This window comes from Pipistrellus kuhlii, unplaced genomic scaffold (genome assembly GCF_014108245.1).
Source record: "Pipistrellus kuhlii isolate mPipKuh1 unplaced genomic scaffold, mPipKuh1.p scaffold_m20_p_11, whole genome shotgun sequence".
Lineage (NCBI taxonomy): Eukaryota > Metazoa > Chordata > Mammalia > Chiroptera > Vespertilionidae > Pipistrellus > Pipistrellus kuhlii.
The window spans coordinates 13437688-13465593 of NW_023425416.1; the positions used below are offsets into that span (position 1 = coordinate 13437688).

Here is a 27906-nt window from a genome sequence, read left to right on the forward strand (position 1 = left end):
AGATTTTTGTATCATTGTTTTCGTTTGTTTCAAGAAATTTTATTTTATTATTTTTTTAATATATTTTATTGATTTTTTACAGAGAGAAAGGGAGATAGATAGAGAGCTAGAAATGTCGATGAGAGAGAAACATCGACCAGCTGCCTCCTGCACACCCCGCACCAGGGATGTGCCCGCAACCAAGGTACATGCCCCTGACCGGAATTGAACCTGGGACCTTTCAGTCCGCAGACCGACGCTCTACCACTGAGCTAAACCGGCTTCGGCAAGAAATTTTATTTTTGATTTCCTCATTAACCATTGATTGCTTGGTAGCATGTTATTTAGCCTCCCCGTGTTTGTATTTTTAAGGAGTTTTTGGTCATTGATTTCTAGTTTCATACCATTGTGACTGGAGAAGATGCTTGATAATAATTTCAGCCCTCAAATTTATTGAGAGTTGTTTTGTGACCTACTGTGGTCTATCCTGAAGAATATACACTTGAATAAGACATGTGTATTCTGCTGTTTGGGGGTGGAATGCTCTATAAATATCTATTAAGGCCTTTGGATTGAATGTCATTCATTTAAGGCCATTGTTACCTTGTTAATTTTGTAGCTGTGAGATTTGTTCATTTATATAAGTGGAGTATTGAAGTTGTCTAATATTATTGTAGTACCTCTCTCACTTATGTCTGTTAATATTTATTTATTTATTTAGGTGCTCCTATATGCAATGCATAGATGTTGACATCTATATCCTCTTGTTGGATTGATCCTTTTTTTTCATTATGTATCGTAATGCCCTTCTTTGTCTCTGTTGTTCCAGTCTTTTTTTTTTTTAAATGTCTGTTTTGTCTGATATATGTATAGGTACCCCATATTTCTTTTCATTTCAATTTTCATGAAATGTGTTTTTCCAGTCTTTTTTTCTATCCGGGTGTGTTTTTCCATCTGAAGTGAGTCTATTGTTGGCAGCATATATTTTCTTCTTTTTAATCCAGCCACCATATATCTATTGATTGGAATATTTAGTTCATTTATATTTAAAGTGTTCATTGATAGGCATGTAGTTATTGCAATTTTATTAATTGTTTTGTAGTTCTTTTCTGTTTTTTTAGTTTTCTCTCTTCTCTTGTAGACTGATGACTTTAATAATTTGAGTTCCTTTTCCTTTATTTTTTGTGTATCTATTATAGGTTTTTGGTTTGTGGTTACCATGAGATCTATATATAACAAGCTATATTTATGGCATTCTATTTTAAGTTGATGGTCACTTGAGATCAAAAACATTCTAAAAGTATACATTTTTACCCCCTCCTCCACTTTTATGTAGTTTGGCATTATATTTTACATTGTGTGTGTGTGTGTGTGTGTGTGTGTGTGTGTGTATGCTTTAATGTATTATTGTAATTACACATGATCTTATTACTTTTCTCTTTTAACATTAATAGTGGCTTCATACTTGGTTAATCTACTACATTTACTAAATGTTTGCCTTTATCAGTGAGATTTTTTTCTTACATATTTTTATTTTTAGTCCTTTTTTCCACTTAAAGGAGCCCCCTTAACATTTCATAGAGTGTCAGTTTAGTGGTGATGGACCCCTTTTGCTTTTGCTTGTCTCAGGAACTATTTTCCTTCAATTCTGTGAAGAATATTCTTGGTTTTAGTTTTTTTCTTTCATTGCCTTGAATATATTGTGCCATTCTTTCTGTTCTGAAAAGTTTCTGCTGAAAAATTAGCTGATAGTCCTTATGGGTATCCTTTTTGTTTAACAAACTGATTTTCTCTTGCTGCTTTTAGGATTCTCTCTTTATTCTTAACTATTGGGATTTAAAAAATTTTTTATTGATTGATTTATTATTTTTTTAGAGAGAGAGGGGAAGGGTGAGGAAGACATCAATTTGTTGTTCCACTTACATATGCATTCATTGGTTGCTTCTCCTATGTGTGTCCTGACCAGAGATTGAACCTGCAACCTCGGAGTATCAGAACAGTGCTCCAACCAAAGCAGCTACCCAGCCAGGGAAACCTTTGGTATTTTAATTATGATGTGTATTGATGTGAGGCTTTCTGGGTTTAACAACTATGGGACTCTGAGTGCTTCCTGGACTTGAATGTCTGTTTCCTTCACCAGGTTAGAGAAAGTTTCAAACATTTTCCTTTAAATGGGTTTTTTTGTCCTTTTTTCTTCTCTCTTCTCTTTCTGGGACTACTAGGATGAAAATGTTGGTATGCTTGAAGTTATCTCATAGGTTCATTAAACTTACTGTCATGTGTGCTGTGGTTTTGTGGATGTTCGTGTGCGTTGGAGCTGTATGATCCTTGCTATATCTCTACTCGCTGATCGCTAATCGTAATCTTCTTTATGCATCCTTCCTTCCGTCTCTTCTTCCTTCCTTCCTTCCTTCCTTCCTTCCTTTCTTCCTTTCTTCCTTTCTTTCTTCCTTTCTTCCTCTCTCCCTCTCTCTCTCTCTCTCTCTCTCTCTCTCTCTCCTTCCTTTCTTCCTTCCTTCCTTCCTTCCTTCCTTCCTTCCTTCCTTCCTTCCTTCCTTCCTTCCTTCCTTCCTTCCTTTCTTTCCTTTCTTTTCTTTCTTTCTCACTCAAGGATATTTTTCCATTGATTTTTAGGGAGAGTGGAAGAGAGAGGGAAAGGCAGAGAGGAACATCGATGCGGAGAAACACATCAATTGGTTGCTTCCTGCAGGAGCCCTAGCCAGGACCTGGGTAGGCTACGAGCCTGCAACCAAGGTATGTGTCCTTGACTGGAATCGAATCCAAGACCTTTGGTCCCAGGTTGATGCTCTATCCACTGAGCAAAATAGCCCCCTCCTCCTCTTCCTTTTTTTTTTTTTTTTTTTTTCTTCTTCTTCATCTTCTTTTCCTTTTGTTGTTCCCGTTCTGTGATTTCCACTACCTATTTTTCAGGTTGTTGATTTCTGGGGTGTTTTTATTTATATATATATATATATATATATATATATATATATATATATATATATATATATATATATTTTCTGTCCCTTTCTTAACATTCTTGCTAAATTCACCTGCTCTTCTCCTGAGTTTGTTGAGCAGCTTTGTCACCAGTGTTTGAATTTGTTACCTGGTAGATTACATTTAGGTTTGTAATCTTATCTCTTTCATTTAGGTTTGTTTTTTTTTTTTTTTTTTTTTTTTTTTTTTTTAAATTTTGTTCTGTTCTTTTGTTAGGAACATATTCCTATGTTTTCAAACTTCAGTTGTTTCTCTGACTTTTAATCCATGAAGTCAGTGAAAATAGAAGCCTCTCTTGGACTTGAAGGATGGCCTTGAATAGGAGATTCCCCTTTCTAGAGTGATGGTGCCAGGTGTCTGGCCGTCTGGCTGGATCTGTGGGCATTGGCCACGGTAATTTTTGGGACAAGCTGTGCTAGGGCCTAAAACTGTAGCTAGAACAGGTGGCCCCCAAGGGTTTCCAGGGATGAGCCACACCAGAGCCTGTCTTGGCAGGTGAGGTGAAATGGTAGTTGAGGCAGGCTGTGGAGAGTCTTGGGGATCAGGGGCACTAGCCAGGAACTGAAGCTGAAGCTAGCATGGCCTAGGGGAGGAGACAGGAGCTATGGCTGGAGCGTCAGGGCAAGTGGTGTAGCCAGTGTGGGCCTGGGACCTGGAGCCTAGAGCCTGGGGTGCTCTAGGGTGGCGTTGGCCGGCTGGCTAGAGCTCCTGATTGACCTCCTGCCTCTGCACTCAAGGTGGTGGGGGAACACAACGGATGTGCTCTCTGGAGTCTCCAACCCCAGAGAGAGTTCCCGCCCCCCCACTGCAAATTGGCAGATGCTCTAGAGTTAAGCAGTTGATTGATTTCTTTCCCATTTAGTCTAGGTGCCTTTTACATGACAGCTTTTATGCCAATGTGTCTGCAGGAGGCTCCTCAGTGCTCCACCCCTATTGCAGGTTGACTTGTGGGTGGTGGTTCCCACAGCTCTCCCGCCTATTTCTCTGTGATCTCTGTCATTTCTCGTGCAGACACTGTTCAGCCAGCCCCCAGGTCTTCTTCAGGTGGAATTGCTCTGCCTGCAGGTGTCCATTCAATGTATTAGTGGGAGGAGGTGAGTTCAGCATCTTCCTGGGCCACTGTTTGGACCCCTCATATTCTCTTTACACAGCTATCGAATGCATCAAAAACAGGCAGGAAGGAAGAAAAATAAAATCTGTGCTTCAGCCTCACCAAGTATTGCTTTGTAGAAGGGCTTCTAGTCATATGTATGACATTCTCTGAACTTAGGTGAGAAACTAAACAGCTTTGTGGTTGTGTTTCAATTTTTGTATATTTGTGAAGTTAAAGAATAATGCTCGTCATTCTCCAATTAAGCAGGTGTGGTTCTTAGACTTTAATAGGGCTACCTTTATATTCGTTGCTTTTTAAACTGTTTTTTAGTTTTGCTTTGAGTTACATTACATGGTCATCAAGTTTCCTCTTTTTATCAGGGCAAAATGGAGAGTTTGATGATCTTAAAAGCCTGTAATTTACCTTGGATGTGAACTATAAGGCTTATTCTGAATAAATTCCATGTAAAGCTGCAGAAATTATGTAGAAAGTCTTTATGAATTGGAACTTAACATGTCACTGACACATTCTGAAGTGTGTGCCTTTGCCTTTAGTGATGGATGGTCCCATTCTGCCAAGTTTAGCTGAAAGGGGTGGCTTAGAAACCCAAACAGCAGATCTGGAATCTAGAAACTTTCTGGAACTTCCATAGTTTTAAATCAGGGTGGCTGTAGCCTGCATCTGTGCAAGGGATGGCATGCCACCAGCTTCTCCACAGAAGTCCCTGGGCCAGAGCTATACACACCAGCCCCGTTTCTCATGTATGGGTGTTTAAAAGCCCCCCGTGGTTTGGAAGGATAAGGCCTTGCTTTGGGACTCCTTGGTTCAATTTTGGTGGAACCTGGCTTAAAACCCTGGCTATTTGATAGTCTGGCTTATTTATATGGCGTATTAGCACCCTATAAAAGTTACATGTCATTTATTTCAAGTTTAGAGCCCTCTCAGACTTCAGGGGCAAACCAAACTTGAACCTTTTGTGGCTAAAATTCTGTTTACCTTCGGCCAAATCTTCCTTCTTGACTGTGAGCCTGGGAGGTAAGGTGAGGCCCGTTGGACATCAAGCCAGTTTTGCCAAACAAGGCTCTGATAGGTTCAAACATGAATACCCCTGAAACACGGAGATTAACTTGCTGCCAGAATGCTCCGGGGCCTACACACAGAAGTATATTGTGCCGGGCACAGTGCACTCTGAACGTTGCCTTCCTCCCGCTGAGAGGCAATATCTTAGATTTTTGCCAGACACCGTTGAAATTGGGTCAAGTCACTCACCTTCCACTTCTAATACATACATCAATAGGTTTCTGTGAAGGTTATTTGACAATTCAGTTGAATGAGGATCTTGGAGAAATTTGGAATTTTACAGTATTTGAAACATTTGTTTTTAACCAGGAACAAAGTAAACAAGATACTGTGTCCCTTGCAAGGATGGCTCTGATTGCTTTGTGCCTGTTTCCGAACACAGGCTGGCAAGCAAGGCCTTGTGTTTGAATGAAGGAGCAGTAACAGCCCGTCGCATGTGCCTTTCAGATAGAGGAGCTGATGAATGCCCTGGAGAAGACCAGGCAGGAGCTGGACGCCACCAAGGCACGCCTGGCCTCCACACAGCAGTCCCTGGCTGAGAAGGAAGCACACTTGGCCAACCTCCGAATAGAGAGGAGGAAACAGCTGGAGGAGATCCTGGAGATGAAGTGAGTACTCATTTCTGTTTCCTGGTCTCTCTTTCCTGATCTCTCTTTAGGGATGGGGAAGGGAAGGCTGGAGGAGATGAAGAAAGAGCTTGGAGAAAGAATCATTTAGCTAACACCTGACTAGTCATTTCCGGGACTACACTTCTTACTTTTTAAAAAAAATTATAGCTTCCCATGATTCATTTTGCACATTTTTCACATCTGTGATTCAGAAGAAAGCATCGAGCATTCGATTTTGTATTTCTGCTTCATGGATGGCATTCTTAGGTCTGTTACAAAGGTCTGAACTGGCCCCGAGACCGAGGCTCATTAAGCACAATAGTAATTTGAGCAGGGCACCGACTTAAGTGGAAACTTCTCTGAGGAGGTATTTCCTAATTGTGACTGTAACTTTGCTAATTATATTCTTTTCACTTGTGTACAATGCCTGGCTTGTGTTGGCTTTCATAGAGTCTCAAGGTTGGCACCTCTTTGTTTAGAAAGCAGGACTCTGATTTGCTGAGCTGATAAAAACAGGCTTGGAAATCCTACCGCACCCCTACCCCTTCTGGGGAAGGTTAGGTAAGGGAGGGAGACTGGATCCAATCTCTTTTCTTTGATTTAATCGATAAAGTACGGCTGCATGCTGGGCAGTGGTCATTCCTGTGGGCCTATGGCACATCCACATCCACCTAGATCTCATTTTGCCCTCACAATGAAATAATATCATTATGGAAGAACATAGCTGAGAAAATTACTCAAAGATATTAGAAATAATCAATTGCTATGGATCTGTTTCTAAAGAAGCAACGTGTCTCTATATAAGTTTTAAAATAAAATAATCACCAAGAAATAATTTCTGTCCACCTTCCTTCCACGATCAGGGGAAATGTACACAGCGATGACATCTTAAGCCTGTAACATAGACTTTGAAATTGGTGGCTAGGTATGGAAGAATGACCTTCTCCTGACCCCACACGCCTTACACATGGTTAACATTAGACCTGAGAGTTTAGATCATGGAAAATGTGGAGTGAAACATTTTGAAAGATTTAATAATGAGGACAAAACTTTTATTTCTCATCAACTACCTCAGTTTCTCTAAGACCAAAGAATAAGTAGTTTTTTCTCACATATAAACTCAAACTTTTCCTAATAAAAGATGATATAATGAAAACAGATATTTTTATCCTCTGTTTAGAGGTTGGGGAACTGAGACTCAGAAAGCTTTCAAGTAATTTGCTTAAGCCCATCTGGCCAGGATTAAAGCCAAAACCTTCTACCTCAAGCTTTCTTTCTATAACCTCGTTTTCTCAAGAAGTCATGTGAGCACCACCCAGCCCAGAACTTTGGTTGTTGGAGTCAGTGTGGCGATCATCCTGCCTAGAACTGTGCCTGGCATGTGGTAGGTGCTCAGTACTTGTTTGTTGAATAAGCGAGTAGATTTAATGTGGAGACTGGATTTTTTGTAACTAAGAAGCATAGTATTTCAAGCACTTTTGACATTATTGCCTAGATCAATAATCTCTTCACTACGGGCACATTGATTTCATCAGCCTTTATTCTTTTCCATTCATCTGTTCACTTCTGCCTCCTGGTGTCCTATTATGGGTCATATGCAGCCTAGTTTCTCTCATTGCTTCCAAATTAACTCTCTATCTCCTGGAGTGATTTATTATGCCATTTTATGGAAATTTTCATTCCTTCCTTTTCATAGAAAGAACATATTCTTTCAACATTTTGAGAGAACAAATAATGGTGAAGCATGCTGGTTTGGGAGTCAACAGACCTCCTATTGCTTCTACCTGGTACCTGGTGGCTGGTGACTTAAGGGAAGTGACCTGGCCGGCACTTACCCTTTAGTTCCCTCCTCTAACCCCTTTCCTGGGGTGGTTCTGAGCAGAGGTCCTCAGAGGAGGGCTTGGCACATGGAGCAGAATATATGAGTTTAAGTGGTGCTACCAGCCAATGAAAATATATCATTCATTTAGTATACTTTGTGAAGAGTATCATTTATCTAAAATTTGGATTTATTTTTCTAAAACATATAAACCTTTTCCATGTGTATGTTTTCCCACTTAATTTCATGATTTCAGATAGCACCTAACTAAGACCTCTTTTGGTGAATTGCCACATTATTTCTGAAGTGCTTAATCTGCTACCACTACAAAATAAATATAAAATCCCTCTGTTAATTCCTTTGGTAAAAGTAACAAAGCCCTGCTTCACTAAGCCCAATATGAACCCCATTGACTATTTAACCGGCCCAGAACCCCACTTATGGCTCCGTTCTAGGACTGTTGGGGGACAAAGGTACAGGGCAATTGTATTGACTGAAAACAGCAATTAGAATCATTAGCCTCCTGGGCTGTTTAAGTCCTCCAACTGGTTTGGTTGTTCTTGATTGTTATGCTGAGTTGCCATATTGGTTACTCGACATTAACCCAAGTCAACCTAAGTATGTGGGAACAGTCAGATGTATATATCATTGGCAGAATTGCTTTCACTCAGTGCCAGGCATTGTTGATTTTCTTTCAACTGGCAGGCAACATGCAGTAACTTTCAGCCAAGTCCAACCAGTTTCCAATCCCTGGTGGGAAGGGAGAGGCTGTGTGGTGTTTGAGGAAAGAGCTGGAGCCCAAAGCCAAGAGTAAGGAGATATGATCTCATCGTTCACCCCTAACAGGAGATTACTGTCTGGTTGCTTTTGTTTTCTCTTCAGTAACATGGAGGCGATAATAGTGTCTACTCTATAGAATTATTGTAGGGTTTTTTTTTGTTTTGTTTGTTTGTTTGTCTAAGTACTAAACTGAAATTAATATAAACCAGCATATGTGAAAATGCTTTGAAATATAAAAAGGGGCTTTTGGAATGAAAGGTGGTGTCTGTTAAATCCATTGCAAAATCAAATGGCACAGAGTTTTAGAATTGGAAAGCAGCGGGTCCAGCATCCCTGGATGCATAAGCCAGACTCCCATCCATTTAATACGGATAGGAATCTCCCAGGTCCTGGGAAGCAGCATTCACAGTGGAAGTCATGGGACCATAATGTGATGGTCATGCCCATGACTCCTGCAGGTAGCTCATTCCTCCTCATGTGGAACTAGAATGGCTTCCCATGTAATCTTTCTGCTTGTCTTGGTTTTGGTTCCAGAGCTCCACAGACTTTATCTGAACCCCACTCAGAGGACAGAAAGTGGTTTAGATATTTGTTTGAGTAATAGTGTTTACCTTAGAAAAGAAAAAGGAATGTGAAAAAGCAAAATTAAGATAGACACTGGTGACAGCTTGGTATATACCTTTATAAATACTCTTTACTTTTTAACAAAAGTAGATCTGTATTTTTATAGTTTGTAAATCCTGCTTCTTTTCTTTACTGAATGGGGAATACCCTCCCTGTCACAAACATAGAATTATACTTGTAATTACTCAATGTACCGTCATATAGGTTCGCTTTTTTATTGGACATTTATCTTGGTGCCAATGTTTTGGTAATATAAAGAATGTTTTGATAAGCATCCTGCTCTTTAGTTTCATTTCTTTAAAAATAATTATAGCTTGATATGCAGTACAAGATGCAGTGGAAAGAGGTCTCTTGTACATTTCCAACATTTCCTTCAATGGTAACCTTTTGCATAGTTATAGCACAATATCACAGCAGGAAATTGATATTGGTTCAGTCATCAACTTCAATTCAGATTTGTTCAGTTTTACATGCACTCATTTATGTGTGAGTGGGTGTGAAATTGAGACATATCAATTTCAACTCATGTATAGATGTATGTAACCACCATCACCGTTAAGACACAATACTGTTTCATCAGCATAAAGATCCCTCATGCCACCTTTTGATCGCTATACCCACAACCAACTGTTTCCTTTTATTTTTATTTTTTGTTAATCCTCACCAAAGGCTATTTCCCCGACATCGATTTTAAGAGAGAGGGAGAGAGACATCAAAGTGAGAGAGACATCGATGTGAGAGAGACACATCTATTAGTTGCCTCTCCAAACACCCGGTCAGAGCTCAGGGAATCAAATCTGCAACCCAGGTATGTGTCCTTGACTGGGATCGAACCTGTGACTCTTCAGTGTGTAGGCCAAAGCTCTAATCACTGAGCAAACTGGCCAGGGTCAGAGTTTTGTTTTGTATTATATCATTTTGGGACAAGTGCCAGATAGTGTACATTTTCCATACCATTCTTCTTTGGAAGGGCAGGGAATTATCCTTTTAGTTTAAATTTAGACTGAATTCAAAGTTAGAAAATATACTTTATTCCTCTAATTTAAAGATTTCTCATGAGTTAGATTTATTTTATTTAAAGTGGAATTTCCTTTTAATATTGGATTTCTAGAACTTGTTATGTGGTAAGGATTGAATAAGTGTTTGAGGAATAAAAGGACAAATTAGTTCAAAAAATCATAATATTCACTGAGTTCCTATCATGTGATAGGTACTGTTCTAAGTGAACAGTGACAAATCCATGACCTTATTCAGTTTGCATTTTGGTAAAATGACTGAAAGAAATGAACAGACAAATAACTGAAAGAAATTAATAGATAGATGAATAAAGTAGATTCCTTTATAACCAAAGTTTGGAATCCCACTTAGTAAGCTATTTCCCATAGTAAGGATCCTGATGGTCATTTGGGGTAGAGAGGGACATGAAAAATGCACTGTACCCTCCTACAGCCTGAGAACCCTTTTGGAAATTGACCTCAAGGAGGGCCTTTGCCTCAGTTTCAACTAGGGTTCTTCCCCCAGTACCTCTTTCTTCAGTTTGGTCTTTAGTGGTTGGCATTCTTACTGCTGGTCATTATTCTCACACTAGAAGGTACTAACGGTTTCCAGCCATAGAAGAGCATAATATTGGCTTTCCCTTGTGTGTAAGATTATTCCTTTACTTCAACATATCTAAAACCTCTTCCTAAAACATTTCATAGTGGTTCAATTTTGTTACATTTGCTCCTATTTAAAAGGGATTTCATTAAAATAATATTAAGAACATCATTCTATATGTTTGGTTTTATTAATGCTGGTTAATAAGCTTACATTCCAGTAACCAAAGCTCGATTATTTAATTTCTGGCCGGTGAATTTGATATCTGTGGCTAAAAGGAGCTGAAGGCCATGAGATATAGTACTTACAATCTATGTGCATTTGCTCGGACAGTTTTAACTTGCACAGTAATTCAATAGGCAGACAGACAAGCTGACTGATATGTTCCATTTAGTAATAAATACTGAGTGAATAAGGGTTTTGAGAGATGGTTAATAGTTACATAATTCAAAGTGTGTAGTTTAGATTTTTTTTTTTGGTGGTGGTTTCTTGTGTTTATGTTATAGAAATGTTTTAAGGGGACCGCTACATTTTTAACTTATCTGATGATGTTGTGAGATTCATCTTAATATACTGGATTTTGTTGCATTTTAGACATCTTCTCCAGATAGCCTCAAAAGTCTTTGTATACACTGAGTTATTTTAAGAAGTTTACAGTGAGGTAAGGCATTATCCTGTTGGCCGCTTTGATCTAGGATCCTTTTTGAGAGACCCACTCATTAGGTAAGTACCCTTCAAAGGAGAGGCAGGGTGAAGAAAATAATGTAATCAATTTATTCTTTACTTTATGCCAACATGAGAAAAGACAAATCACATTTCTTCAGGGAGGAATCCTAAGTGCCTGGCAATTTACACAGGATTAATGGAGCCTGGGAGAGGAGTTTTGAAGGCAATCATTACTTAAAATTGATAAACATACTTGCTAGAAGGATACACCAACTTACAGAGATGTTATGGGGACTGAATGAAATTACACATTTATGAGAAAGTTATTTTAAATAGCACATTACATGTTAATATATGTTAGGTAAACCCAAAACAGTTAACATACATTTATACTGTCTTCAAATTCCAATTGGCCTTATGCCTTTTTTTTTTTTTGGCTTCAATACAAGTTTTTCTCTAACCAGTGGTTTATTTAGAAGAACTTCAACATGTCCAATTTTTAAACATATTAAGTACTATGGCAATGTGTCCTAGAATGGCACAGTCTCTCTGTTTCTATGTACCACCTGCGCAGTTCTAAAAATGAACTGAGTCAGCTAGGACCCTGATAAACTCGTTGCAGCTTTCTCAGTTGCCTGCAATGATGGGAGACAGGTGGCACAGAGAAAGGGCATTACTGTCATGAAAAACTGCTCATTCAACACCGGCAGTCACACACATGCACATGAGCTGTTTACCACTCATGATTTTTGTTTCTCTCTTGCAACCCTGAAACTGGTAGTTTAGTGCCACAGTCAAGCCAGCAGAAAGGCAGAAGGAGAAAGGAACCTCTCTGTCTTTTAGGTGGCACGTACCATCCATGAACAGCTGAATCACTGAACAGTTCATTCATTAAGTAGCTGTTGAGCATCCATGACCTGCACGGACTGTTCTCTGCCTTCGGCACTGATGTAAGAACTGTCCTAAGGGAACAGAAAGGACAAAAATTCCTTTATTCCTGGAGCTTACATTCTAACTAGGTGCAAGAACCAGGGTGGGGAAAGGAGCTCATGGGCCATCATTTAAGGCACCAAGTCACACTGAGCTCCAAGACTAGCAGGGGAATGCAGCTTTTAGCTGGGTGACTCTGTCCAGTTAGCATTCAGGGGACCCAGTTCCAATGAAAGAGAAAGGGAGGAAAGGGTGTTGGGAACAAGTAGCAGTCTTGGCTGAAGTAAACTATGAAAAGATACGTGCCAACTGATATGATATCTCACTGAGCACTTAAAAGCAACTTTGCAAACAACTTTAGAGATAGTATTTCTAACAGACATTTGCTCATATGCATGTGTGTTCAGTATATATTTAGTTCATTTCTGGTACCAGGGTTAGTACACTATGGGCAAATCATGTAGTGTGTGAACAGGTTGAGTGATAACTGAATATCTTGCCTCACTTGGAATAGCTGATGGGTGAAGGATTCTAGGTCTAAAGAAGGCAAAAAGGCAGATGCTTCCATCAACTATTAAAGGGCTGACATATAAGAAAAGGACTGGACTTGATCTACACCGAATGGTCAGATTATTATGACCACCCCATCAGTAATCCATTGAGCCTCCTTTTGCCTTTAATACTGTAGTGATTCTTCTTGACATTGACTCCACGAAATGTTGAAAGGTGATGTGGGGAATCTGACACTGTGCTTGATGAATAGCACTGTCCAGTTCTGTGAGATTTGATGGTTGTGGAACCAGTTGCCTGATGGCTCTTTTAATTTCATCCCACAAATGCTCAATTGGATTGAGATCTGGTGTTTATAGGGGCCACCTAAGCAAGGTAAAGTCTCTCTCATGTTCTTGAAGCCACTCCTGCAAAATATGAGCACCACGACATGGCACATTGTCTTGTTGGAAGAAGCCATCTCCATTGGGATACACCATCAACATGATAGGATGAACTTGATCAACAAAGATACTTAGGTATGTTGTGCTAATCAGATGTTGTTCCACACGAATTAAAGGGCCCAAATCATGTCAGGAAAACATGGCCCAAACCATAACACTGCCCCCACCAGATTGAAGGGTTATATTCATGCATGTGGGGTGCATGCTTTCATGCTGTTTCTGCGAAATTCTCACTCTGCCATCTTCATGATGCAACTGGAAACATGATTCATTGGACCAGATGACTTTTTTCCAATGCTTGACTGTCCAATCCTTGTGTTCCTGTGCAAATCGGAGACGTTTTATCTTGGTAACTGCAAACAGCAAAGATGTTCAGACATGCCTTCGGCTTCCATATCCCATACAATGCAGATGCAGTGTATAGCTAATTTGACTACAGATGTCAGGTGGTCATAATAATCTGGCCACTCAGTGTATGCTGCCTTGGAAGATTGCACTAGAGGTGGGATCTAGAATTTGGAGGCGGAGACCTCCTTTGATGCTTTGTGGAACTCTGCAGCCTTTTGAGGCAGCTCCTGAAGTTTTGTCAGCAAATCCTGTGGGGAGAAAATTACCAGTTCTGGGCTCCATAGAGGTAATTCCCATATCTGGCAGGGTGGTCTTCGCAATTCCTTCCGGTGTGGAATTCTATTCCTAACTCCATTAAACAAATGGCCTGAAACCAGGAAATCGTAAGGAGATGTTGGAATCTTCTTTTTCTTTCTGTTAAGGAACGCTATTTGAAATCAGGAACTTTCGCCCAAAGCCAAAAATGACTGCTTGGTTCCATACAGTGCCCTCTCTAATGCTACCATAATAAAATTTATCTATTATTTTTTGTACATTGCATTTATTTTTCACAAAAAAATTCTTTAGATATAAAGAGTTTGTATGAGCCAAGCAGAGATGTGTTTCAGAAAATGATATGGAATCAGTGATTACATATCATGTCAGGTAGAATCAAGGACCCTTCACTCTCCCTGCCTTAACGAATGGAGGACTATCTCTGATGAAAATGCCTGCAGAGAATTAAGCTAGCCCAGACATATATACCCTCCAGTGCATGGAGACTTTGGGGGATGGGGTTCATATTACCATTCATTAATATTAATATTAATAACAGTTGCTAAATGCTTATGACATGTCAGGCAGAGGCTAAGTACTTCACCAGCATATCCCGCCACTCCTGTGAGATGGCCAATATTGTTAGCCCCACTGTGTAGATTCAGAAACTGAGGCCCAGGCACCTGAAACTCAAATACACATCTGTTTGACATGATAGTCCATGATCTTAACCATTGAGTACACTGCCTCTTGAAATTCTAAGTCTGGGGACGGCAGAGCCAGTTTTGATTAAATAGTTGAAGGCAGTGGGCCCATAGGTGGTTCTTCCAACTTGCCCGGGAGATCAGGGCAACCAGCTGGGTAGGGGCAGAAGGAGGGGGCAGGGAGAGACATAGCCGGAGGCAGCCTTTGAAGTCAGCTTTCTTATCTTAAAACAAAATAAGGGCCACACTGTCTTCTGGCCAAAAGCTCGCACTGTATGCATAGTTTTAATAGTGAAAAATGTCAGTCAAAAGGGCCCTTGGCCTGGTGGTTTTTAATGGAAATACAAACATTTTCTGAGCTAGAGCAGTATAATCTTTCAGCTTAAATAATCATAATCAGTAGTTAAATAATCTAAATGCCTGTGCATCATAAAGCTTAAATAATTCCAAGTGCCATACTTCATGTTATCTCCGCCCTCCCAGCAGCTCCATGGGGTAGGGAGGTCAACCACTAAAAAAGAGAAAGAGAGAAAATGTATGGCCTTCTACCCTCCTCACACATAGCAAGGCAAGGGGGCAGTTATGGTTCTTTCTTCTAATCCAAGAGCAACATCCTCTTGAGGAATTTCGTGAAGGACTTGCTAGTATGCTGTGGGGGTGCTGTCAGGTTTAGCCCCAGGAGGCAAGGAATGGGGCAGCTACATCACACAAAGAGAAACCAAGGAGCAGACAGCATAGCCTGGGTCATCCATCAAGTCCTGAAACAGGAATTCTCTGGTGCAGTGAGCAGGGCTCCTGGGACCGGGGTTCACAGCCTGAGTCTGGCAGCTGTAGCTGAGTGAGCCGCAGCCAGCCTGACCTGGAATTTCTAATTGTAAACAGGGCCCTGGACTCATATGACCGTGTTAATAGTCTATTATTCTCTAAAGCTGTGGTTCTTACTCTAGAAAGGGGGTGGGGTGGTGTTTTCTGTGTGGGCCTCCCCCCCGCCCCCTGGGACATTTGGCGAAGTTTAGAGACATTTGTGGTTGTTATACTGGAGATGCCACTGGTATCTAGGGATAGAGGCCAGAGATGCTGTTAAGCATCCCACAGTGCACAGGGCAGCCTCCCCAACATCAAAGAATTGCCCATCCCCAACTGCCAATGGTGGCAGGATAACAAACAAACAAACAAACAAACAAACAAAAACCCATCATAAATAGCCTCCCTTTTTAAAGATGTGTGTTTATTTAATGAGGGAAGAGAGAAAAGCTTTGTTGGATCTCATCTCTAATGTAAGCGGACTTATTTTCGGAGATAGCTCACACAGGATATGGTTTTCACATTCAGAATTGTGATCCAGAGGGCCTGGTGGCCTGGGACTTACACTGTGTGTTGATGATTTTGACCTCTTCACCTTGGCTTGCTTTCTGGGACTACAGACCAGCTCCCCGGGTAGCTCCCTAGTGGAATTGGCACTGGTCTCAGATCTAAATTCTCAGGAGACTGTACTCCCTTTAAGATATCAGTCCTGGCTAAGATTTAGAAGACCTGATCCATTAATACCTACAGTTTAGCAGATCAGCAACCCTCTCCAGCTGCAGTATTCCATTACTCATTAACCTGCAGCTCTCTCTGGTTGTCAGTTTGCCCAAATGTCAACTAAGGGAATGAAACTGGGATAGTCCTCAATGGGCCAGCCCTCTAGTCAGCCCTATAAATTTTACTCTCTCGACCTTTGTCCCTCCATTCCATTTGTTCCTTCTCTCACCACATCCTTCTGGGGAGCTCGGTCTTTACTTAGGAAATTGCTTCTTGCCGTGGTTGGTAAGAAGCAGACAGCCTAGCCTTGGTCATCCACAGAAAGGATAGAAGAAAAATGAAGACCTTGCAGAGGTGGGAGAATAAATGCCAGAGCAGGGGCCAGGGGCATCAGTGGGAAGCAGACTGTTGCCCAGATGCCAGCTGTCTGCCGGAACTATGAAGGGTGGGACTTGGGGCAAATCCCGGCATAAGGGGCAGTGGTCTCTATCTCCCCATAATATTTCCTAAGCTTGGGTAAATTACAGTGCAGATATAATCAGGAGGCCCCTCAACCCTGAGAATGGAGAGGATAAACATCAAGATCTACGTCCTCATTGGAAGGGGACATTATAAAACCTCCACGTCAATTAGACTTACAGAATTTAGGATGAAGCATGGCACAGAGGTGGGGAAGGCACTGAATATCCTTGCTTCCTGGGAAGAATTAATAAAAGTTTGTGAAAGGAGTGAAAGAATGCTATTGAAAATAATACTCTTTCTAGCTGTCTCTTTCCCTCCCCCTTCCCCACCTTCTCTTCCACCCAATTTTCTTTCTTCTTCCTCTTCTTTTCCTCTTACCCTTTACTTTGCCTGACCTTCCCTTTCACTCTTCTTCCTTTCCTCCATCTTCTCTACACATATTTTGGTGGAGTACAATATATTTCCTCAATATAATGGTTGTTTGCTAGATTCTAATTTTGAGTAGTAGGCAGGAGGCAGATCAAACACCTGAGAAGGAGTGTGTGTGTGCACGTGTGCGCATGCTCACATGTTTGGGGGCAGAGAAAGGGCTCTGGCAACCTTGCCTGGAGAATGAGGTTGAAGGGGAGACCCTTCCGTTCCCAGGAGCAAAGAAATCGAGAACTATCATCCGAAGCCAGGCCGCCAGTCAAGTCTTTTGTTTTCCAGTGATGGCATTTGGAAACCAAGGGATTGTGAACATTGAAAAGCAACGCTTGGCTTGATCTTTGGGTTAAGCCAATATCCCTGGGGTCTAACTGAACCCGCAGGAGGCTGTGGCCAACTTTGAGACTCTGTTATTCCTCACCCCCGGTGTTGCGCTTACTTGAAGAGATTTGCAGAGCTCACTGCGGCTGGTGCCAGCGTGCAGTGAGGATGAAAGTGAAACTGCTGTCTTTCTCTTCGGTTTTGAACGTGGTGTTAGTGTGTGCACTTCATCAGGGGCTTCTTTCTCCTCCTGGCTCTATCTCTGGAAGTTTTCTTGGAAAAAAAATCTCTTCTTAATGCATTTCTAAGACTCCTGTCAGCCGAGGCTTTATTCTAAGGCGAGATGGCGTTGGGTAGGTCCAGCAGTTATTCTTGGCTCCCATCCTTTGGGGGAAAAGCTGCCCCCATGTGCTGCATTCCTGGGGCTCCCTTGCTGGCTAACACTTGGTTGGGTCCAGGGCCCATAGGAGGCACTGTCAGAGGTGGGAGGCTGGGATGTGGAAAAGGTTAGAGGAATTCCTCCCTGACCCCTTCTTGCTTTGGGGCAGGAGGGACTTCTCTCGATGACCAGAGCTCCTCTAGGCAGGGCCCCACCCGTGGCCCCACTTGCAGGGACATTAACTCAGGTTTCCTTTTGCCCCTTGGGTCTGAAATGCAGTAGCAAATGCCCTCCGTTGCCACTTTCTAGGTGCCTCAACCTGTCTGATTTGTTTCATGAGCCCTGGTTACCTCTGCTCGGGTAGTCCCTTCACTGGCGTCTCCTCACTGGGCCTTACTGTGCTGGACCCTGCCTCCTGCCAGCCCCAGATGGGAACAGCCAGAAGGCCATGGTGCCAAGGTCACGTGCCTGAAAGTTAATAGGATTATTTGATCAAGTGTTGTTAGAAAGTGTTTACATTTCCCATATTAAGTAAATTTGGAAAAATAAGCAGATTACTTGATGCTAAAATCAAAACACTAAAACAAAACTGCCATTCTGTTGTTTTCTGAAAACAGTTGGCTTCCAAATGACCCTTCAGCATGACTGACTGCTGTGGCCTAGCCCCAGAATGTTGTGCAGCTGATGTTCTTAGAGTCAGCCTCGGCCCTAGAGTTAGGATGAGTGGAGACAGCCCCTGTTCCTACCACATACAAGGAAAAATAATCCCTCCCTCTCTGCAGGCATGGAGGAGTTGGTTTGACTGAGTCGAAAAGGTTCATGAGAGGTTCATAAGATGGAAGGAGAGAGCATTTTTTCAGGGCCCCTGGCTATAGTACACGTCAGCTGCCTCCAGGCTGTGGAGCATCCTTCCAGCCAAGCTCAGAGCACCTGGGGATTCCAAGAAGTAGAGGCGCTGCAGCATTCAGCAGCAACTGCTCTAATGCAGCACCCTCGACTGAGGTGCAAGCTAAGCACCCCTCATTGAGTCAATCATTTGGACAGCCACTGACTCATCCTATATAATAAAGATGTAATATGCAAATGGTAACGATAGACCGTGTAAGGACCAGATCAAGGATCAGCAGGAGAGTGGGGCAGCAAGCTACAAGCAAGTGGCGGAGAGCTACAGGAGAGGGCAGGGCAGCAAGCTATGAGAGGGGTCAGGGGGAAAGGTGGTGGGGGAGCTACAGAAGGGCAGGGCAGCAGGTGGAGAGCTACTGGAGGGCGGCAGCAAGCTACTGGCAAAAGGATTCCTGTGCAGGGTTACTAGTTCACTCATAAACCGAATCATTCTGGGAAGTCAAAGCTATTTATTGACAGAATGAGTGAACAATGTGATGTCTGATCAAAGGATTAAAATCTGAATGCAAAATTACAGCTTGGATACAGGAGGGTAGTAGAAGGGCTCCCTGGGGATTCGGTCATGAGCCATGCTGTGTTGGGTGAGTGAAGTTCATTGGGTGAAGAGGGGTTAGGTGGGGGGCCATATTTCAAGAGGAGGGACTGCCTGTGCAAAGGTCCTGTGGCAGGAGGGAGTGGCATGCCTTCCATTAGCTTACAGGGAGGCCCTGTGTAACTGGAGCACAGAGACCAAAGGGATTGGTTGAGGCTGGAGGGGTGGCCAGACCACCCAGGATTTGGGAATCCATTGAAATGGAGTGACGTGATGGAATTATGATTTGCAAATAATAAAAACCCATTACAGTATACATATCCTGGTTGAGAAACTTTTAAAGTGCTTTGTAAACATTGACTTACTGAATCTTCACAATTGAAGTATTGTTGTCATTCCCGTTTTACATTTGAGGAAACAAGGGTAAAAAAGATTAAGTAACTAGCCCAAGGTCACATAGCAGAGGTGAAATTTGAACCGCTGGATTGTCATGACCACTGTTCTGACCACTACCCCACACTGCTTCTGGCTCTCGGGCTGAAGAGAGTTGGATGTGAGCATACTAATTAGGAAGCTGCTGCAGTTTTCCAGGCAGATATTGTTTTGAGATTTTCACAGTGGAGATGGAGAGAAGTGGACGATTTCAGGAGACTTAGGAAGCTGAATTTACAGGACTGGGGTTAGTTGGCCAAGGGATCGGTAGAGATGTGTGCCCCTCCTTTTCCCCTCTTCTGACCAGCTCTGCGTTTTGCTCTCCTGAGCAATTTCATTCCTCCATGCATGGAGCCTGCGAAGAAATTGTGGTAACTCTTTGCTCTAGTCTGGGAGTTCTCAGCAGCAGCCCTACTAACACTGAGATAGACAATAATTTGTTGTGAGGACTATCCTGTGCTTAGTAGCATCCTTAGCTTTACCTATTAGATGCCAGTAGCAATCCCCTCCTCCAGCTGTAACCATCAACAATGTCTCCAGATATTGCCAGAAATACTCCAGAAGGCAAAATCAGCTCTGATTGTAAAGAGCTGGCCCACACCTAGCCTGTGTATGTTTATAATTTCTCATCTTGGACCAGCAGCCCAGCTATTTCCTGGGTTGCTATGGGTCTTGCTTGTGCCAGTGTGTTAGTGGCACTAGTCGAGTTTGCACGCTGGTTCATGCCTAGCACCTAAGCCTTATTTAGTCTGGAGACAGATGACCTCAGACCAGGTCGATCCAGAAAGGTTAAAAAGAAGTCTCTTCTGCATTCAACAATGTCATCCTTATAACAGTCTTTAGTGGGCTAACATAGACACTTGGCCATCATTTACACCCATTTTCTTTGGCTCGTAGCCATAGACACTTAATTTCTATACAACTGATTTCAACATGAACTTTCTGAAATCTACTCTTACATTTGAGCATTCCCTACATCTCGTGTTTCTGGAGCAACTATTTTGTATTTAGTTCCAAAGTTTTTCCATGGAGACTTTTATTTGGTTAGAAGGCCTTTCAATGAAACCTATAGGTTAGATAAGCTTTACACTTGGAAAGGTGGCTTTATCAAATGCCCATATTAAGAGAAGAAAATTTTGAAGAATTTTGGTCAATTGAAAATTCCCTACCAGGGCACTATATATATATATATATATATATCCTTGAGAAGGCTGCCCTGGGATCCATGCAGATATCTGGGGAGAAAGCACAAGTATGTGAGATATGACTATAAGTCTGCCATTAATGTGTGGGGGTTTCTCTTCCTTCAAAAGCCTGGGGTACCTTCATGGAACAGAGCAGAGGATTCTTATGAGGAAAATCTCTTTTCTAATTGTTGCACCAGTGGGCTTGGATAAATTACAGTTAAATGTTGTTGTTGTTGTCATTGTTATGTCAATTATATACAAAAGTGAAATGAACCCCTGTATATCCTTCACTCAACTTTAGTAGTCAACTCATGGCCAACGCTGTTTCCTTTCTATCCCACATTTTCCTATTCCTATCCCTAGGTTATTTTGAAGTAAATCTTACTCATTATATCATTTCATCCATAAATATTTCAATATAAACATTTTTTCCAGATAAACATTTTGACAACAAATTGCAAATCCTTTAAAGTGGAGGAAAATTCTAATGAAGGTCTTCCCCCATAAAGTTGAAACTCTTTGGGAGGGTTTAGATTAGATTTTAATTTTTTTTAAAAAATCTAGTTATAAAACAGCAAAATGGAGCATTCAGCAGTACTATACAAAGAAATCAGAAGGATTAACACCACTAGTCACATTCCTTCATTGATATTCAGCTCTATTCTCTGTTGCTTACACTTAGGTGTCAACGTTCCCAGGACCGACATAATGACATATTGGGTAGAGTTTTCGTTATCTCTTAGGGATCCTTGACATTTCTACACAAAACTGGAAGGGAAAACCTTTTCTTAATGGGTCTCTTTTCTACTTCTTGACTGAACGGTAATTCTTTAGGATTTTAAAGAAATAAAGCAAAAAGTCGCTTTCAACATGTGACCATGAATGGTGACCCTGTCACATCTTCTACTCCTAAGGGTTTGGAAGCTTGACTAATGATAGCTTTTCCTCACAGACTGAAGCAGAGATTAAGCTCTCTTTGTAATGAGATTAGACTCCCAAATCTTTGTGAAGCTGGAACATATCCACTCAGTTGTTTGCACTATTTTTGTTAATGATCATATCTGCTGTCCCCAGCAACTCCCATTTCATTTGGAGAAAAAAAAATTAATTTGTGCAGGGTTACTCTAGAGCAGTGGTCGGCAAACTCATTAGTCAAAAGAGTCCAATATCAACAGTACAATGATTGAAATTTCTTTGGAGAGCCAATTTTTTTAAACTTAAACTTCTTCTAATGCCACTTCTTCAAAATAGACTTGCACAGGCCGTGGTATTTTGTGGAAGAGCCACACTCAAGGGGCCAAAGAGCCACAGTTTGCCGACTATGACTCTAGAGCATTTGTCCATTAATTAATTCAACCATTGTTTAATTGAGCAATAATTAGGGTTCTCCCATTGCACTAGATGCTGATATAGTCAGGGCTCAGACATAGTCCCTGCTTTCCCAAAGCTCACTGTAGTCTTGATTGTTTATTGTACATACAACCTGGGTGATTTGGGGGAGCAGTGGGATGGTTTCCATATCCAAATATCCTCTGTGCCCTTCTCTCCTTCAACTAGGTAACCATGGAAATTAGTTGGGTTGAGCCAGATTACTTCCTTGAGCTTGGCTTTCAAATCTAGTTGTTCTAGAGGAGAATGACCCAAGAAGCTGTAGTAACTGGGGCAAGAACGTGGGCAGCTCTAGCCCTAACTGCAATAGAAGAGGGAAGAGAAGGTACCTCAGAACAGTAGGGAAAGATGAAGGCTAGAGTTATACACCCAAACAGAATTTATGTCTGTTATATTTCAGTTGACAGTTGCCCTTGAGCCAAGCAAGATTGAGTGTCACCTTGGAAACTTAGTTTTTCCTTTCATCTAGCCTGTCCTCTCATTTGGTGCTGCTCCCTAACTCCTTGACGGCATCTCTGGGAAGGGGTCCTTTAACTTCTGCCTGGCACTGAAGGTGATGAGAAGGGTATTAGCATAAGGGTCAAACACCTGGGCTTTGAGGGGTCAGATGACTTGAGTTTGAATCTCAGTCCTACCACTTATTCTATATGCATTGTGACCTTGGCCAAGTATGTAAATGACATACCCTTCCCTATGGGGATCTTCTGAGGATTAAATGAGTTAATTCATATAAAACACTTATCCCAGATCTGCTACTTAGTAAATGTACTCATCAGCATTCTGGGAGAGCTCATTCTCTTTTCAGTAAACCATCTCTTAAAAGATTTGCTTTTTGTTATACTATAATTAGGGGCCCAATGTACGAATTCATGCACCTTGAAAGGAACTGTGGGCCATGAGGCTGTGGTGCTCTGCCCAGCCCCTCTCACTGCAGCCTCAGGTCCCCTATCTGCTGGCAGCCCTGTTTCCCCTGCTGCTGCTCCCATGTGCCCTTCTTGCAACCGCTGATGGTGTGGAGAGATGAGGCCAGCGCCAGCAGTGGGTGTGAGCAGGACTGGTGCCATTAATGGGTGTGAGTGGTGGCTGCTGCCCTGATCGCCCTTCAACAGCTTGGGGAAGTGGAGAAGCCCTCAGGGATGATCAGGGCCAGCAGCTGCTGATGGCACTGAGCAATCAGGACCAGCACTGGGCTCCAGCATTGGGTGCGAGTGGTGGTGCTGGCTGTGGGTGTGAGCAGGGCTGGCGCCAGCAGTGGGTGTGAGTGGCAGTTGCCAGTCCCAGTCACCTCTCAGGAGCAGGGGTAGGTGGAGAAACCCTGAGGGGCTATCAGGGCTGTTGTCAGCAGTGAGTGCGATCACTTCTCAGGAGCAAGGGGAAGTGGAGAATCACCGAGGGACAATTGGGGCCAGCAGCCAACACTGGCACCCGCTAACAGTGCTGAGCGATCAGGGCCAGCGCTGGGTGCCGCAGGGGGCCGTCGCCTGCAGCAGGTATGAGCACCAGGTGGGACCATGGCGCACGGGAGCAAAGAATTGTCAGTAACCACCAGAGGCTTGCCCCAATCATAGTGACCTGCACCCCACCTTAGTCTGGCACCCCTGCTCACTTGCTCCACCATGGCTGACTCTCGCCACTACATTCCACACTACATTCCTGGTAGTCAGCATACTTCATGGCGACTGGTTGTTCGGTTGTTCTGCCCTTCGGTCTATTTGCATATTAGCCTTTTATTATATAAGATACCTTTCTTTATCATTTCACCCTCTTATTTTTCAGTTCTTTTACATCTTGCTGTTTGAGGCCCCTTAAGCATTTAGTCCTTCTTATTACCTTTGAGTGTTTTAAGACTGTTCTCCTGTCCTATCTTCTCCCCATACCATCCACATACAAAGCCTTCTCATCTTCATTTGAAAGTACCCTCTTATTTCTTTTCTTCTTGTGACATGTTTAGAGGACTCTCCCTATTTTCACCCATCTCCTTTGGGTATTTGGTGTATCTTTTTCTGCACAAATAGTCACATGGCATTTCTGTGGGCAGGACATTGTGACATGGTTCCTGCCTAGTGGAACTCAGGCACTCATGAAGAAGATGGGGTAAGAACACTGATAATGGAGGTCTTGGAGTGTTAGGGCATCTGATCCAAAGGGAAAGGAAGCATGGGGTTGGGGGGACACTTCCAGGAGGAAGGGACAGCTCATGTGAGAGAAGTGGGCCAAGTGTAAAAGGGAGAAAGGAGGAGTGTTCATATGGGACTCAAATACAATATTCAAATGCCCAATAAAATAATTCAATGATTGAACAAATGAGTCCTGCTAAAAGGCCAAAACCAGCTCTGGAAGATTCTGCTGAAAGTGGCCATTGATTTGGGGCAAGGGTTCAAAAATGTCACCCCCATAATTATGCATAATAGCTAATCTACCGCAACACACTTGGCTCCTAACCTCGTCTTTGCCCTAAAACGAATAATTTTCCTGTAAGTAGGGATAGGACCCCCATTTTACTCCATTGTCATATTCTTCTTGGCACATGGCCACTGAAAGTGGACCACTAACCCAAGTCCTTTCCCCAAGCTGCCATTAGATGCTGTCTCCACAATGCTTAGTAACACTGTTTACGTTCATATTGGTCAACTGTAACTGGATATGGAATTTTCAGCATTACTTTTCCTTTATGATGGTATTAGAAATAATTTATATGTCTATAATAAGAAAGGTCTAAAAAAATAAAGTACATATGAAAGAGGCTCCCAGAAGTGGGCTGGCATTATACAGGGAGATATTGAGCTTGGAAAACAAATTTTCAACTCCAGCTTGGAGTTTAGCTTTTTAATGCAACTGAAAGTACACGCACAAAAATCTGTGGTGGCAAACTTGAACCACTTTCCATTGCATAACCTGATGTTTTATTATTTTAATTTTTGAAATAATACAACAATTTTACCAAAAGAATATAAAACCTTAGGAAAAAAGTGTTGACTCCTGCCAAGGTTTACTTCAGCCAGAATGGGCCTCTGCCCCTTAGCATCCCTGAAAACATGCTTTCTTTAAGTTTTATTAACTGAGGAAATAATCATGATGAAAACGATGGAACAGGATGGTGTTTTTATTGAGCAGCAGCCAGTGGAAGAGCAGGAGAGCCTTGGCCTCTGATGTTGAAGTCCTCAGAACAGGGGCCCTCCAAAATCAGTCGGGAGAGAGCTGATTTCTGCTGCCAGGGATTGCTTTCCTGCCCTTTTTTATAAGCTGACTGAATTATGCCCTTGTCTCCTGAAAGTCTCTTAGCATCATTCTCTTCGGCCACAGTGGTACCCAAAGCAGAACTGATCAAGTACTGGCTCCAGGGTTCTTAACTGCAGCCAACAAACTGATTACAGGAACCCAGCAGATGCCCCTGCAGCTTGGATCCAGGTTATATTCTGAGCAGTTGCTCCACCTGAGGAGCAAAGCCTGCCCGATGGAGATGCAGGGCTTACCTATGCACTGTGTTTGTGCATGCCCCACCCCCACCCCACTCACATGCTTCCTGATGACCCCAGAGGTATAGAGGTTACTTCATGTAGAGATTAAGGAACCAGTAAATTCATCTTTAATATGTACAAATGTATGTTTAATAAATACTGACACATGACCAGTGAGGCAGGAGAGAAGAGGAAGAGCTATGTTATCATCATAACAGGGCCAAATGAATATAGAAAATTATCTGCATTGGGTGCTCAGAGTTTCTGAGTGCTAGATATTTTAATAATATTTAGAGTGGATGATAATTGATTCATTGTGTTATTGTTATTCAGAATAAGTGTAGTGAGTCATATAGGAAAGAAGAATTTGCCCAAGGGAAAAAACGTGATATTTTGAGTTCTTTTCCTTTTAATCTCTTTTCCCATACATAGTACATTTTACATAGCCGTGATTGCACTGTTACTGTTTTTTTCTCTTGATATTTTTTTCTTTTACATGGAGTAATGCTTCTTGTTCTCCAGTTACTATGTAACAAATGTTTTTAGTTGAATATGGATAAAATAGTGCCTATATAGTCACTGTGAGAGAAGGGAATCCTTATTGTTTAGGTTTGGAACTCGTAGATAGAGTTTGACTAATCACACTAAACCCTAAAACACATATCAAATACCTACCATATACCAGGCTCTATTCTAGGCACAGTATGTGGGCAGCGATGGAGAGTGGTTTCCAAGATGACCAAGACCTTAGGGTGCCTTCAGTGAGCTTACACTTTAGTTAGGAAGCGAAATGGAAAAAAAATTAAGAAGTAAATAAGGGAGGAAGGTAGGGAGGAAGGAATATAGGAAGAAAGGCAGGAGGAGAGTTGAACAGGGGGAAGGGAGGAAGGGAAGAAGGAAGGAAGAAAAGAAGAAAGGGGAAAGAAAGAAGGATGGAAAGAGGGGAGGAACTGAGGAAGGGATAGAGATAAGGAGGAAAGAAGAAATTACACAAAAACCTAAGAAACCATAAACACCTATTGAATTTTCAATATTTAGAATATAGAAATTAAGACAATGAAAGATATCACAGAAAACATAAAGTCAAATTTTGAGAATATTGCCAACATTAACAATATCTTGAAATATTGCCAACATTAACAACTTCTGAAAACTCTAAGCTATGTAAAGGGCTATCTTACACTATATACAAAAAATAAATAAAAATGTATCATAGGCCAAAATGTGAGAGTTGAAACTGATACCCTGACGATATAACATAGGTATAAGTCTTTATGATGTTGGGTTGGACAAAGTCTTTTAAGATATAAAACCAAAAGCACAAGCAATTAAAGAAAAATGTTGGACTTCATAAAAATTAAAAACTTCTATGCTTCAGGGTATATCATTAAGAAAAGACAATCTACAAAATGGGAGAGAATATTTGCAGTCATATCTGATAAGAGAATTGTATCCAGATATATAAAGTAATCTTCTTCAGTGTTTCCCAAACTTTTGACATATATGTACCCCTTCTATAATTTGGTAACGCCGAGAACCCCTCATACTCATGAGAACGTAGAATTAGGCGCAGCTAAGCATGGTGCAGTGCATATCCCCACCAAACTCCGGTGCAACGCATACCCACACCAAACTCTTCCCATACCCCTGGGGGTACACATACCACACTTTGGGAAACACTGGCAGCTCAATAACAAAATTTAAAAAAACCAATTATAAAAGGACAAATGATTTGAATAGAAATCTCTCCAAAGGAGATGTACATATGGCCAGTAAGTGCATGAAAAAATGTTTGGCATCAGTAGGGAAATATAAATCAAAACCACAATGAGATACCACTTTACACCCACTAGGATGGCTATAATCAGAAAGACAGACATAAAAAGGCAAGTATGTGGAGAAATTGGAACTCTCATGCATTGCTGACGGGGATATAATATGATACAGCCACTTTGGCAAACGGTTTGGTAGTTCTTCAAAATGTGAAACACAGAGCTCCCATATGATATAGCAATTCTACTCCTAGGTACATACCCAAAAGAAATGAAAACATATATCTACCTAAAATTTTACACATGAATGTTCACAGATACATTATGATTAATAACCCAAAGTGGGAACAACTCAAATGGATGAATTGATGATGAATGGATACATATAACGAGACCTATTCATACATGGAATGTTATTCGACATTAAAAAGAAATGAAGTACTGATAGATAGTACAGCATGGAAAACCCCGAAAACATCATGCTAAGTAAAAAAAAAGCCAAATATAAAGGACCACATATTATAGGATCCAGTTCATATGCAAATAGGTAAATATAAAGAGACAGAAAGTAGATTAATCTTTACCTAGGACTAGAGGAAAAATGAGGGGAAACGTGACTGGTTCTGCTGGGGCAATTAACATTTTCTAAAATTTAATTGGGATCAGGATTTTAAAACTGATCATAC

General features: G+C 41.6%; 1 protein-coding gene across 6 annotated transcripts in view; it reads left to right on the top strand.

The window, feature by feature from the left end:
• ERC2 (ELKS/RAB6-interacting/CAST family member 2) overlaps positions 1 to 27906 on the top strand; it is an 876217-nt gene that overhangs the window by 527430 nt on the left and 320881 nt on the right. For all 6 annotated transcript variants that reach the window (XR_006741074.1, XR_006741075.1, XR_006741076.1 and 3 more), the window contains one exon: positions 5600 to 5760. Coding sequence is in view for 1 of the 6 variants with exons in the window: in XM_045579041.1 (XP_045434997.1) it covers positions 5600 to 5760 (161 nt within the window). In the remaining 5 variants the exon portion in view is untranslated. The remainder of the gene's footprint in view (positions 1 to 5599; positions 5761 to 27906) is intronic.